The following is a 15,276-nucleotide window of genomic DNA, read 5'->3' as shown; positions in this document are numbered from 1 at the left end:
TGTCATGGCCATTCAGCAAGTGTATTAACCTGTACATGTGTTGTTTGTTTTTTTTTTTTTCCAGACAGAAACAACACCAGAAAGTGGCCGAGAGGGTCCCAATGTTCAGATCAGCTCAGGGCAGAACAACTCCGACCCTGCGGGAGCAGGTGGCTCAGCAGCCTCCCAGAGCGTGGTTGCTCCAGCTGGGGTCTCGGCAGGTACCTCAGCTGCGGCTTCGTTCTTCATAAGGTAGTTTTTCACCTTTCTGCCTTCTGTAACCGCTCACGGGTCTTCAAACGGTTGTGAAATGCTGTTGAGTCTTTGCTGTGGGTAGAACGTGTAGCGCGCGGTGCTGGTTGATGAGAGGTGGAGTTGGTCACCTGGTCATGACTGTGGCTTTCCACTGCCGCTGGGGAGCAGGGATGTGATGGTGATGCCCCTTTCTCTCTCTGGAGACCTGATCAGGAACCTCTATTGACGAAAACCCAAGAAAATGTGTGTTGGTCTTTGTCTAGTCCTTAATGGCCATTTCCATCTGTAGCAAGTCTGTTATTCTGTAGGTTTCCTTGGAGCAGAAATTGAAGTAGCAAGTTTTTTTTCACTCAGATTTAAATGAAAAAGATTAGACTTTTATTCAGTAGCATGGCTTAAGTATGCAAATAAAAGTTTTTCCATAGTTGGTAGCAACAGTTAAAACAGTTTAAGACATTCTTTTTTTTAGCAGTAGTCCAGAACAATCTTTTTTTTCCATTCTTGGGTCTTATAACAAAAATGGTATGTTAGTTTTATTTGTGAAATGTTTGTTGTAATTAGCAATGTTGATTAAATGCAATACGCTGTCAAGCAGATGGTATTTAAAACAACAAAATTCAGGGCTTTGTACTTGCATTCCAAACTCTTTTTTTAATTCAGAACTGAACATGTTTTGAAACAATATTGAAAAACGTATGTCTGTGAATGGCATTAGAGTCAAATTTATGCACTGAGTGAGGATCCTTCTTATCATGTAATCATCATGGTAATTCTATTGTTTCCTTTTCCTTGATCTTTAAAATGTTTTGCACCATGTTTACTCTAAGTTACAGTCTGACCTCAGAAAGGGCTCGACTTCCAATCCTGTTTTTTAGAAGAACATAGTACAATGAGTCTTAAGCATTATATGCCTACATATTACAGTCTGTCTGTACACAGAGGTTGGGAAATGACTGCCCAAAGAGTGGTGTGTGTGTAAGTTGGTGCTTTGTTTCTGCACTAAGTGCTGCAGGTTTAAAGTCAACACAGAGAAATGGTTGCTTACAGAGGATGATTTGTTTCATTTTGAGAGGTGTCTGAAATCAGTGGGAGTGGAGAGGAAAGATAAGGAGAAAAGCTCAGACATCTCTTTTTCTGGTTTAGTTACCTAAATAAGGGCAGATGAATCCTCTCCAAAGTACCTAGACTGGACAGCAGCACAGCTTTCGTTACTGTATTTCGTATTGTGGGTATGAACAGTGTGATTTAGCTTAATCTACTTTGGATTTATTACAGTGTAAATCTGTATGTCATACACAGATGTAAAGACTGTCACTTTCACTAGGGAATCCAGAAAATAAAATGGCATCCTTGGAATTGAGAGAAAGAAATCAGTGCCTAATAATCTGAAATAAGACCCAAAATCTTTTCTCGCAGTGATGCTTTTGTCACTGGTCAGCAAAACAGTTCTGTTTTTTTTGTGAAGTGACATATCCTTACTAATGATTGTTTTGGCTCGATTCAAAGATTTTTGAAGTGAGCAGCAAGACTGCAAATGACATCATTGTACATTGGATCAGGCCCTAATTGCTTCTCATGAATCTGTCTTTGCCTTGAGTGAAAGTTTTATAGCTTTAGTAGCTATGTGCTAGCTAAAACATTTTAAAACCCATTAGTACATTGCTTATTCCCTACCCATGTTTCCTCTGTTCAAAATTGATTCTTTTCAAATTTTTTTAACCAAAGAACAGGGCTGGTTGAAATTTTTTTGCACAAAGCACTTCTGTTTCTTTTTTTGTGGTTGTTGGAGAGAGAGACTTAAGTGAGAAATAAAGTTTTCCTTTAACACTTATCAGTTATCTGAATTAGTTTTGTAGCATTTTCATGATCTTTCATCACACTGCTGATTAATGTACTTCAGCATTCATTTTTTCAGTATTCTGGAGCCCATCTAGGAATCTCGGATTCCCTAAAAACAAGCATTTAAGAAACAAGTTCAGTAATGACTGTGATTAAAAACACAAATTGGAAAGCTGAAAATCTCACAAAGGCTGAGGGAAGAGAGATCCATTATTGATCCCTGGCAGTCATAAATAAGTTGAGCAGGTCCTCAGGTCGTTGCATAGCAGTGCCCAGGCTGCTCCACCACCATGGGCATTAACCTCAGGAGAGGCTCCCTCTCCCACTGCTCCTTCTTCTCTTCTGACTCCTCCTGCCATTGGGACCTTACGGATCAAAGTTTCCATGCTGAGTCTTCCTCCCGTCCTTGAGCTGTGCAGTCCTCAGCAGGAGGGGAGAGGAAGAGGAGGAAATCTTCAAGGATGAGGGAGAGACAGATACTGGGAGAAACTGGGGTGGAAGCAGCTTATCCAATACAAGTATTGGGATATCAACAGTGTTGGCTGTTTTTGTTCAGCACTGATGGGATATCAGGCTGCTTTGCTCCAGGCTTTCCAGTCCCGTCTCCTCTTTCCCTTTGCACCATCCAGCCTTGAGCATGTTGAGGAAGAAGATCATCCCTGCCTTAAATCTTCTGCAGCAGCATCCACTTCTCTGTCCTTCGTCTCTCCATTCAGCTAATCCTTCCTCAGCAAGCACCTAGAGATGAACGAGGAGTCATGGCACTAGTGTTATGCTGTAGTCCCTGCTTATTGTATTTGCTGATTCTTTCCTTGCTGTGTTTCTCTTCTCAGTCACTTAAATTCTGAACTTCATAGCAGGGCCAGTGTGTTACTCGTGTTATGCAGAGCCTGGCACATTTTGTTTCTTGTTCTCTACTGGAATAAATGCAATTAATATATCGATAATCACACAGACACACTCTTCCCCCCCCCACCCCCCCCCCCCCCCCACCCCAAATCATTGCCCTCTCTTTGACCAAATCTACTGAGTACCTCCATCTTTTTACAAAAGCCCTTTTGTAAAAGGGGCTGTGGCTGGGACTTTAGCTCGGGAAAAGGGCTGTTCTGTCACAGAAGTAAAGTAGCTAGGCAAAAATATGCATGTATGTTAACATTCAGTGTATTGGGGTGCAGGGTTAGTTACTTTGGAAGACAAAGCCTTCATAGGGTGCTTGTGGAAACTGCATCGGTGATTTCCTTAGCAGCAACAACACTAGATACAGATTTTTTTTCACATGAATAAAGGATTCCAGTCTTGTTCTTCATGAAACAGCATTAACTGTGTTTGTACAGGTCCTAGCACAATTAGCTTTTGGGCTGTGGCACGGTTTCCTGGCAGCAAATAAATGTCCTTTTCACATTAAAACTAGAGTCTCTATTCAGTGAAATAACACCCTTTCACTCTTGCTTGTGGGCTGTCTTGTGCCTGGGAAGGGAGGAGGTCTGTGCAGGTTTTTTTGGTTGGTTGGTTTGTTTTTTACTCCAGTTTGTTCCTCGGTGAGAGTCATAGCATTGTATTTGTAAGGTCACAAACTGAAAAGACTGTACAGAGAGTTCATGTCCTCACCTGGAAAATAATAACTAAGAGCTGCAGCAAAACATTTACCTGGTGATAAGAGGGACCGATGGTTAAAATGAGTACCTTTAAGATAGTCTTTGCAGTGAATGCATTGATTTTCTTAAGCACATGTGTAGCCAAAATCTACATATTCATCCAAAGCTCTTTCTCATTTGAATGTCATATTTAATTTCTTCAAGCTTAATTATGTTCTGCTTTTCAAAAAAAAAAAAGGTATTTTATTCATTACCTAGAAATTCAGACTGTCTAGCATGGAAGTGCTAAGTATTCAAAATCAAAGCCAAATATTAGAGCCAGCAGACAGAAGTGTATTAAGAAATTAAATCAGTTTTAAGCTTTTTTCCTCACTCTGATCTGTCATAGAAGGAGGAAAGCTTTGATTAACATCTGACTGTGTCACACAAGCAAATTGCCAGGCATTACTCAATGGTCATGTTACCGAAGGACCAGAGGATTTAGCAGAAAATGCAGCTTCTCAGTAGGTCACTGACAGAAGAAGAAAGCCAGAGCAAAAAGCGCAGCTCATGGGCATGGATGGCTGTGAAGAGGCTCCCAGTTTACCCTTACATGCAGGAGGAGAAGTTTAATCTTGCATTCTTCAGATTTAAGAAGAATGCAGCTGGGCTTTGTCCCTTGGTGTGGCAGGAGCTGTGCCTTGCTTAGTGTTCCACATTTTATACCTGTTTACAGTTGGGTTTTTTTTGTATGAGGAACCTGAACAAACTTTATATTACTAAGTGAAAATATGTGAGGTAGTTGTAGGACCCTTCTGTGGGCTATGCTTGCAACTAAGTAAATATTGGCATATTGTGGTATAAAGCTGTAATAAGCTGTTGGGATTTTTGTCACCCGGACACCTGGGGAAGAGACGAAATGGTTATTTCCAAGAACGGACAGGAGAAGGGCAGCGAGGAGGAGAATGGGCGAGCACTTGGGAAGAGGTTAATGGGCCATCTGCCAAAAAAGAAAATACCACTCCCTTGGGAAGGAGAATCAAGGCCCCTGGAGAAATGGAAGCTGTCACCATTAACACGCCATTTCCACCTGTGGGTGGCTGGTGATGGTGGTGGCAGCACCGCCTGTGCTGCTGGGTGGGGGTACGGCGTTTCGGTGAGAGCATGGCTCTGGCCTCGGTGCGCAAGGGCCAGAAGAAAGGAAGGTTTGAGCAGTGACGGGACAGCTAGGAAGAATCAAAGCTGTTCAGGAGAAAATATGTATAAAAGCAAGCCACCCTGGGCAATGTTGAGCAGAAGACAAACTGTATTAAGTCCCCCTTCTTAAATTTTAGTCTTGTTTGATGTTGGGTTATTTTCACATTTTTTCGAACTAATTTGGTCACAGGGTTGCACTTGCTGCTGTGGGACTGCTGCCTTTGAAGCAGGGAAATAGCTGTGTAGTTGCAGCTACTTTCCCTTGCACCTGCCTGCTTTTGTTTGATGAATTAGTCTTCCAAACATGGCACTCACTATGCGCTCACTAGTTTTCAGGTTTCTAAATTATTTTTAGCGTTGCTGGGCTTTGCTAGATTAAAACCATTTAAGTTAATAAATGTGGAGAATCGCAGTGGTGAATCACACCCATTATCTTTCCACTCTCGTCATATTGCTGCATGTTTGGGAAAGCTGTGTCAATTTAGACATGATATAAAACATTACACATGATATGCTTTTTACAAGCAGCTTTTCTTAACAAGATATAACATACAATTTCTGAGTAATGTAATTGAACATCTTAAGAGTTAAAATAAGCATAGTCGTCTTTCTCTAGATTCAGGATGTTCCATCATATTTTAATGTCTGTGAGTTGTGGATTAAAGAATCTAATTATTCACTAATGAGCAGTAATGGTACATATAAACTAAGGGTCACTATCCTATTACAGGCACCTGATGGTTCACTGATAAACATTTGGTCATTAGATTGACCATAAAATATAGTCAATAATTGAGGTTACTCATAGAGCAGACACCTTATCAGCTTTAGGCATGGTGGGACAGCCTGTCAGTACTCTGTGTACTGATTGTGCTGTGACTGAGCATATGATTAGGGTATTGAAGCAGTCTGTATCTAATGAAACTGCAGGAAAGGCATAGCGGTATTAGCACAACCACTAAATGACTAATGTGTTTTTGTTCCAAGCCTCAGACACTTCAATTAGTTCCAATAAACTCTGATCTAGTGTAGCGGTAGGCAGAGAATTCAGATATTTTGTGTACAAGCTTTCATTACACTAGTCAAAATTTGTAACGTTTCGGGGACAGATGAAATCTGTGTGGCTCTGAATGAAAAACGGTGGAAATAATAAAGGCTGTCATTACCATTTGTATTTCATTTTTTTTCAGTTTTATTTTTGCATTTTTTAGATTTAAAATACTTTCTGAGACAATGCCTAGTGCCTGATTTAAAAGATGAAGCTGACAGCAGCAAATTAGATGTCTACATATTCTGCTTTAAGGTCCATTCATGCAGTTCATGTAGGCTTGTGCATATAGATCTAAACTTAGAATATGTTCCTTAGTATTTTGTACCATATGGAACATTAGTCAAATAGTCTAGTTCTTGAAGGCTTTTGTAGAGATATTGATTTTACTGTGCTTCAAACTGTTGCTGGGAAAATAACCTCAGAACCTATTCTTTTATAATTTTTTTTTTTCCATGAGGATGCCTTAACTTTCATAAATTATTTAATATGGTGAAGGATGCAAAATGCCTTTTGTCTTTCTGAACTGCTGTTCAGGCTTCAGTTATGCGACCTTGGAAAGTAACCATAGAAACATGTTAAAAGCATCAACTGAAAATCAGTAGTTCGGTTTGACAGTGATGCAAATTTTGTGAAAGAAGATTATGATGTATTAGGAACACTTGAGGCATATATTACCGCTAACCTGTTAAACCTGATTATTCCATGACTATCAGTACTTTCAGAATTTAATGCAGGGGAAAAAAGCACAAAAAAATGAAACATACCTTTTTTTTTTTAAGTTGCCATGTTAGAGATGCTTCTAGCTAAATCACTTCAGCCTATCATTCTCTGTCCTGTTAAAAGCAAGAATTATATTTCTGCTAAGCTCATAATGTAGTTCACTAGTTCTCTGTATTTAATAGCTGTAAACTTTTGCCCTGTACCCTGCTGGGATGCACTGGTATCCGGGCTTTGTGCAGAGCTGGCACAATTTAAATCTCTTTGACAGATAAAGTGGATAACTGGGTTATGAATAAGTAGTAGTTCACTGAAAGGCGAAGAAAATGTGTGACTCATTGGATCCTGAGTTAGACCTTTCTGTGCTGACCTGTGGTAGTTAAGCTAGTCTGTGAGGTTGAAACAGAAGTGCTTGCTGTAGTTACAGATAACCATAGTAAATTCTTGGTGAATGATGGGTCAAGGGAAGAAGCACAGTCACTTGTAAATCTTCCTCAGTAAGCATAACCCACGCCCAAGAAATCCTGTGTTGAGGTGATGCGGGAATATTAGATTTGAATTAATTGCCTAGGAAAGTGGGGTACCAGCTCTTCCTAATTAAGATTGCCTTGCTGGCAGGTATGTCCAAAACCCATGCATGGTTTGTCCCTACTTTGCAGTGTCGTAGCAGTATCACAGGAGCTGCGGGGCTCTTCAGGGACGTGATGGCTCGCTGGCATTAATGCAACTCAACAGCCGCTCGGTGCATCAACCCTTCTTCATTAAATGCCCCGCAGTGCCCCACTTTTTCTTGCTGCCATTGGGTCACTGGTGGAAGCTGGTCAGGAAAGGTGGCTGAGCAACCTGCGGCTTGGGGAGAGCTACAGATATGCAGATGAAGGGGAGCATCAAGCTGTTCTGGGGGGAGCCAGATATATAATTAGCCTTTTCCCTGTAATGAATGCCTCCTCTGAATCTAGTGGGCTGGAGCAGCCCGGTCCCTGCAGCGTCCTCCCCACCGCATGGTGCTGGAGAGGGGGATGCCTTCCCAGCCATGTTTCCCCTTCTGCGTGGAGGCAGGGAGAGCAAGAAAGCCCTCGTGCGGGTGTGCAAATGGAGACGGAGCGGGTGCCACCGAAGGGCTTGCCTCGTCTTGCCAGTGCCATGCCGCGGCTGCTGGAATGTGGTCGCTAGTTGTCCCCGGAGAGTAAACGTGACCCGGCTGTAGCACGGCGCTGTGCGGGGACTGGAGACGGGGCAGGGTGTGCAGCGTTGTGCAGTATCTTATATCATCTTAGGGCAGCTTAAGCTTTCCGAGTTGCTGTGGCAGCATAATACTGCCTATAATTAAGGACAAACAAAACAGCGTACGCTTTAGGTATATCCCATTTCACGTTAGCCCGTAAGTAGGATAAATTAGAAGATAAGCCTGAATTTAGTAGGCTTTGTTCTTGGAAACAGGAATGACTCTCAGGACAGCACGTTTAAGAGCAGAACATCATTACTGGTATCATTGCTAATACTGCATCATACATTTACACAGTGCCTTATCAGCCAGGCTCCCTGCTATGAAGAGCTCATCCGTGATGACTATGAGACTGACGGGGCAAACAGAGATGAGACACAGAGCTGTATTTCAGCAAAGGGAGGAGGTAAAGAAATTGGAGTAGCTGAGAGGAGAGGGAAGGTAGAGTTTCGGACATTGTCGCTGCTGAGATAGAACACTGCTAAAAGCATGAAAAATGTCGCAAAGGCCAATAGATCTGTGATCAGGATATGGCTATTTAATTAGAGGAGGGAGGCACTGAATGATCAGCCAAGGTGGAGAGCCCGTGGTGAGGGTTTGAGAGAGCCTCAAAGGGAACTGACGGAGAAAGAGGGGGTGGTGGTGACCAGATGAAGCAGCACTGGGCATCTAGGGGTCAGTGCCTTGGAAGAGCAAGCTCCCCAGTATAGAGGGTTAGGGATCATGGTACGAACCAAGGAGAGATCGTGCAAGGCATCAGTTAGGAAGATGTTTGGAAGGAGAACCCTCACCTGGATCGCACAAGCTAGACGTGTTGTGTGGGAGCAGGTTGGGCTATGCTGGAGGTGCCGAAATGAAGAAAGGAGGGAGCCTGGTGCCAACCACATTGGCAGGAAATATGGAAAGGAGGAGACAGTGAAAGAGGGGAAAAAACTGGATCTAGGGATGTGGGTAGCTCGTGGTGAGGTCAGGATTTTGGAGAGGATGTTCTAGGTCTTTACTCCAGCTTCATAGCAAAAGCAGAATTAGGGCACAGCAAAACACTTGCAGTGTTTCCTGCTGACTAGATGCCTTAAAGATCTTTATCATATGAGGCCACCCCTGGGGAGGGCTGATTTTTTGTCAGCCCTGAGTGCCTCGATGGATGATAATATAGGAGGTTCTGGAGTACCAGAGGCAGCCCCTCCAAGAGATGTGGTGACTTTTTGAGCTGCTCTAGGTGGTTCAGTGGAGACTGCTGTTGCAGCAGTTGGGTCTTGGATTAGCTCTATATTCTCAGACCTTCATGATGCTCAGGAGGAAAAGCAAAGCAGAATAATTTAAACCAGATATGCTCACAGATATGTTGGAGGTGAGAATCTGTGGCTTCAGAGCCACCCAAGTTTGAATTTATTTGTGGGGGTAAACCGTGGCCAGTGGAAGGGATTTTAAACTAGGGGAAAGTCTGAAGTATTTATGGGTAATCTTGACTGGAGTCGTGCAGATGTTTCTTCTTACTTTGTTGTCTCTCTGATCTTCTGCTCTCCTGAACTTAATATTTTCTCCCTTAATTTAAGGATTTTTCATATGATCCTTTCAATAATTTCTCGTTCACCTATAGCTGAACGCACCTGATTATTCTGTTTTCCTGAATATATGGAATCTCACTGTTGTCTAGCTACCATAGTCTCTTTTTCCTTTTGGCTTCTTCCCTTCTTTCTGCCCTTCCTAGCTTGTCAAGAGGACTACTTCTCCTGCCTCCCCCCCACCCCAGCCCTCCCAGTCTGCCTGCTTTTTTGGTTCCTGGACTCCTGAACAACAGTGCTTGCTCTGACTCCGTTATTTGGGGCTCCTCAGCTCGGTGGCAGTGGCAGCTGTGCTGGTGGTTTTGCTGCAGTGGGAACGGAGCATTCCATAGGTAAAATGATAACTGTGACTGCCCTGTGGGGATGTAATTTGACAGTTTGCACCTGTTTTGCAACTTTATTAGTGACTTTCAGACTCTTCCAATAACGTATTTAACTGTCTTAATACTTCATTAAGACAGACAGATTTAGCAGGCAAAATAGTAAAATCAGACTGATAGTTAATTGAATATTGAATATTTAGTTCTTATGGCTGACTTGCAGTCACTCTAACACTTAGTTTACTGCGTGCAGGATGTGGTTTGCAGGGCAGATGGACTTTCAAGTGACACTGTTTCTATTCTGAGCTAGACTGTTTTGCGTGCTTGTGCTGGTGGCAAAATAAGACATCCCACATTATCATTTATAACAAAAATGAAATGTCAAGCCAAAAGAATGCACCAGCACTATAGCTGCAGTGCTTGATCCACTGCAGGATTGCTCTGAAGGTACTTTTAAATTCTTTGTGAAATAGCAGTGAATTTTGGCTTTTTAAAACTTCCCCCATCCTTCCTGCTGGAGGGTGGAAGATGTTTCTTTTGGCAGGACATTTCAAAGAGCTTAGCTAGTACCTCACTTGGCATCAGTTAGTGCTGCTTTGCTGGTCATCACAGAGTGACGTTCTTGGGGTTGCTTTCTGCTTTGTTGGGCTTTTCATGTCCTCGGTGGTGGAGCTCACTTATTAAGAAGCACTGCCCTATGGAGTTTTTACTGGAAGGAAATGACTCAGTGGAAGTTAATCAGCATAAAATGAATCTAATCTAAATGTTATTAGTGAAGCTAGTTGGAGTCCAGGGCAAGCTTCAGAATATTCTCTGATAATCTGTCTTGAGCAGGTCTTCAGGAGTTGCTTATTTCTGCTGAAATTTGAAGTTACCATCTTTGGATCAGAAATAGTCAAATCTCTCCATCTGCAGTGGTGGAAGAACATGCATCTCACATTTTCCTGCTAAGTGCTATTTTAAATGGCGCTGCAATTTCAGCCTATTATACCTCTGAGAAGGATCATTTCAGAACTGATGTCAGTTAAATAAATCACAGGAACGCTGGGCTTTAAGAAGCCCGTATGTACCTCCTCTGTTTAAAAATACTCATTGTGTGGGCATACGACTTCTGTACTTGGGTGATTTCCACTGCATCATTTAATGCTGTCAGTGACCATTTAACTCGCTAACAGTAGGAATAAGTAAATGCCCCCCTGAGAAGTTATTTGCTTGGCAGTATAGGTGTCAAGCCTTTGACTAAGCATCTGAAATAAAACCCAGCTGAAGTGGGAATGGATCCTTTGTGGATTTTGTAGATGAGCGCTAAAATGTGGAACTGAGGGAGCTGGAGGTGATGAGAAAGGTATGTCTGTGGGGATGGTGTGTTGGGGCAAAGGAAGGTAACCTGAAAATGTAACCCACCCTAGAGCTTTTATGGTAAAGGAGGCTTTACAGTCACAGAGGCTAAGTTGTATTCAGACTGCTATATGTGATCAGGAATGTGAAAATACTGACTTTCTCCCTCATTCAGTCCCTCTTTTTCCTGTCTGATATTTGCCTGAATCTAGTGCTTCAGATGAACCCTTGTTAGCCATGTCCTGTATTTTATCTCTCATTCTTTCCACTCGCAAATGTGCCTGTTTCTTCCCTGGAGCAGCCTGAATGAGCCGAATGCTTTTGCTTTTCCTACCAGATTGTTTTTGATGAATAGCATGGAGTGTAATATCCTTTGTAACAAAAATAATTTATTGCCTGGTAAGTCATTTTGATACTGGCTTCTTTCTGCATACCTGGAGCTCATATTACAGGGCAAAATTTTAAGTGATCTGTTTAAGTAATGACTTTAATAATGAAGGGCTAGTTAGAACCATTGTTTCTGTTTCATTACTTTGTAGTTTTTAAAATGTCTTTATTACTTTTTGTGATAGAGTACAAATGAGACTAGAATTTTATTTTGCTCAACCTGACTGTTTCATGAGTCTATGTCTCACTGGCAAATAAGTCCAACTTTCTTGCCTAAGGAGTGTGCTTAGATTGATGTGGTTCTGCCTGCTTTAGCTCAGTTAGTTCATGAAACAAAGCGAGGAAATATTGCTGGCATTCAGGTAGCTGTATTTTCAATACGTAGCTAGCTATGCAGTGTGCAGCCCAGGAGCTGACATATTTCTATATTAGGTGTTGACAGTCTGGCTTACATAAAGATTAACCTACACAGGTTTTCAGCAGTTTGTCATATGGTACAATTGTAAACAGCGAGTATGGAAGTACAGCAATATGTTCATTTGCTCTTGCTTTGTTTAACATCATTAGTGAACAGAGCTGGAAATGATATGTGGCAGGCTGCAGTGACTAGCTGTTACTCTGGTGTGTGTGTGTGTGTGTGTATATATATATATATATATATAAAAAAGTCAGTTCCTGAACCATGGTCCTGGCTGCTGAAGCAATGTTCTTTGGCCAGAAAAGCATCTTAAATCTGCAAGCTGAAAAGAATATGGAGCTGACGTCACTCATGACAAATTTTGTAGCAGCAACCTCAGAAACTGCTTGTTTGGGAGAACAGAAAAAACGATTGGAGTGCAACAGGGCTTGTGAAAATCTGTCCTTTGCCATTTCTTAAATGGAGAGGAGCTGTGAAAATTCCTTCCTGGATTCCTGTATGCAAATCACTTGAATGCTTGAAGATGGGCTTGTTTGGTTGCTTCTGTTTAAATAATAAAGTGTAGCTGAGAGGAGGGATCAGCTCTTGGCTCTGTACAGCATGAGGAAGCTCTTTTTATGTCAGGACTACCCAGCAGGTTTGTTTTAACTTGTCATCTTACAGGGGTCTTTTTGAGTTTATTCCAAAGTGGCTTTGCCTGGTCTTTCGGTATGGTGCCTGAATTCAGGTGAGTCTTGATTATTGCTTACTGATGCATGAAGCCTTGATTCCATACTTTATGAGGATGGGAATAGAGTAGGGGGAGAGCAACAAGGACGGTCAGAAATCAAGGAAACTTGACGTGTGAGGAAAGGTTGGAAGGATCAGGACTTTTTAACTTGTAAAAGAGAAGACTGGGGTGTGGTAGTGGTCTTCATACAGGTAACGGGTGCTGCCAGAGAAGGAAATAAGCTCCTCTGCATGTCTACTGGGGAGGTGGAGGGAAAATAAGGAACAGCAAGTGAGATTTATGAGACATGAGGTGTGAATTTTCTAACAGTAAGACTAGTTAAAAACTGGAATTGATTGCCTCAGGAGGCTGTGGACTTGCTTTTACTGGAGATTTCTAGCAAGTTGGACAAATACATACTGGAATGTATTAGGTAAAGTTCATCCTACCATGGAGCATTGGGAAGGTGTAGATAACCTCTTAAAATCCCTTCTGGACCCGTCTTCTGTGATCAACTGTGAGCAGATGATGTTCCTAATATGTCAACATAGCTGATTTTTATTTCTGCCTTGCTGATCTTAATAAGAGATAGTAAGAGAAAATTAAGAGGTCACTCAAAGCGAGAGGCTGAAATTCAAGCCTGAATTGCAAGATTATGCTATGTGCAAGAGGCAAGGCATGAACTTAATCTCATATTGGAGATACTTTCTCTCATAAATGTTGGCTTGGTAATATCCCCACAGTATTAGATGTGGTTTGACATTTTGGAATGTTTCAGAATAATGGTATTCTATTGAAACTTTATTACCATCACCCATTATAAAAATGCTATTGTTTGAGGCTGTGCATTGTGATCCAGATGAACTAATTATTTATTGAGGAAGTTGAAGCACTGAAATAAGGAACATTAATTGTTTGTTCTTCCTGGCAGTGCTTCTCAACAGCATTGCTGGGACAGCTAAGCAAACAAAGGTTTGGTGGTGTACTTGTGTAATGGTATTAATGTGAGGAAAGCCTCTGTATCCTCCTGAAGCTATATATGCATCACAGGAACCTAGTAAGCTTGTTCTAGGGGGAAGAACAGACCATAACCTCAAAATTTAATGTATAATTTATAAGCGACTCCTTGGACAAAATTTACTGTAGAAATACAGATGGTGCCTGTCCTTCCCAAACCTTCATGACAGATTTAGACATTCCCAGTTTTCTCTTTAAAGATGTCTCTTTCTGAACCAGATTTTATTTTCCAAATCAAATGCTGTTAGTGGAAACGGATACCTTGTTAAAAATAAAGTTTGCTTGGGGTTTTGCGTAGCAACTGCACTGTTTCATTGTGCTACCTTTCTAATTTTAGAACCACAAATCAAGCAGTAATAGCGATAATAAAAGTAATAATACCAACCAAGTTGATTCTGTGAGTTGCGGAAGGCTTGGGACAGAGTGCTGGAGGGTGTATTGTAGGACATCCGTCTATTTGTTGTCTGTATTGACGAGTAATTAAGGAAACAATAACTGGAACTGCAGATACAATGACAGACTGTGACTTTCCCACTGCTTCCTTTGGAGCTGCTTTGCAGTGGGAAAGGCTTGGGATATTGGTTATGTGGTGGAGGAGTGATGCCTTGTTGGGCTGGGAACTGGGAAAGTTTGGAAAAGTCTTGCTTTAGAGTAAACTGATTTCCACTGTAAACCTGCATCCAGAATTTTGCAAGCTTTGCAGAGTATTCAGAATCAGGATAAAAAGTGCTCCCGTGATGTCTGTCTGGCAAGGTCAAACCAAAACTCTTGAGTAAGTGTACTCTTGAGTAAACTCCAAAGTTCAGGATATTTAAGGCTTGGACTGTACAATTCTTTGGCCTTGACTCTTTCAGTGAAGCCCTTAAGCATTTTCACAATATGAATAATGACAGTGATCTCTGAAAGATAAGGCTGGCTAATAACACTAAAACTGTTAATATGTAATGAGTCATGCTGAGATGAATGTGCAGAGGTTTTCGTTTATTATTTTTGTCAGCGGAGCTTAATAATGGGAAGCAGGACTCCCAGTTCTATTTCTGACTTACGGTGGTTTGTCAGTAAACCCACCGTGTCAATTAAATCCTCTGTACCTATCTCAGTTGACCCATTTCTAGTATGTGTCCCAGAGTACATTTCACATCACCCTTCCATCTGAAGCTTAATACATTCCACAAAGTGTTAAGCAAAAATTTTATAATTTTGCATAGTTATAAAAATTTCAAATCTGGTTTTCTTTTTCATGGAGAAATTATGCCCAGAAGGAACACTGTTCTTTAGGGATTTAAATTCTGCTGTTTACTTTCACAGCTATAAAGTGCAGAACGTGTGCAGTGAGTGTAAGCTAGAAGCAGCTTGATGTACATCAGAATATCTGAAATGTCATGTTAACGACATAGGCAGAATTTAAAATAAAAAATCGTATGGTTCTTTCAATGGGCAGGCTTTGTAGCTACTGTTGTTGCACAGTCTTACTCCCTAGATGCTAAGCATTATGTAATTGATCTGGCCATGGTTTTCCTCACTGGTCTCATCCATGCATGGCAGAAAACCTAGTAATCTGTAAATTGTGTGGGGGAAAGAGCAGGTTAGAGACTGTCCCTTGTCATTTGATATTGAGTGCCCCTGCATGTGCCATATATTAGTTTTATTTTCTACTGTGACACCTAGCTATGAGAAAAGAACTC

At 41.6% G+C, this 15,276-nt stretch overlaps 1 protein-coding gene across 2 annotated transcripts in view; it reads left to right on the top strand.

The window, feature by feature from the left end:
- The window catches only part of KIF26A (kinesin family member 26A), a 101,612-nt gene that overhangs the window by 51,542 nt on the left and 34,794 nt on the right, over positions 1–15,276 (top strand). For both annotated transcript variants that reach the window (XM_069783325.1, XM_069783326.1), the window contains exon 4: positions 65–231. In XM_069783325.1, coding sequence (XP_069639426.1) covers positions 65–231 — 167 coding nt within the window. The remainder of the gene's footprint in view (positions 1–64; positions 232–15,276) is intronic.

The sequence above is a fragment of the Haliaeetus albicilla genome, chromosome 5 (assembly GCF_947461875.1).
Source record: "Haliaeetus albicilla chromosome 5, bHalAlb1.1, whole genome shotgun sequence".
Classification (NCBI taxonomy): Eukaryota; Metazoa; Chordata; class Aves; order Accipitriformes; family Accipitridae; genus Haliaeetus; species Haliaeetus albicilla.
Note: the sequence above shows the minus strand (reverse complement) of the source record. Positions and strands in the feature narration are given on the sequence as shown.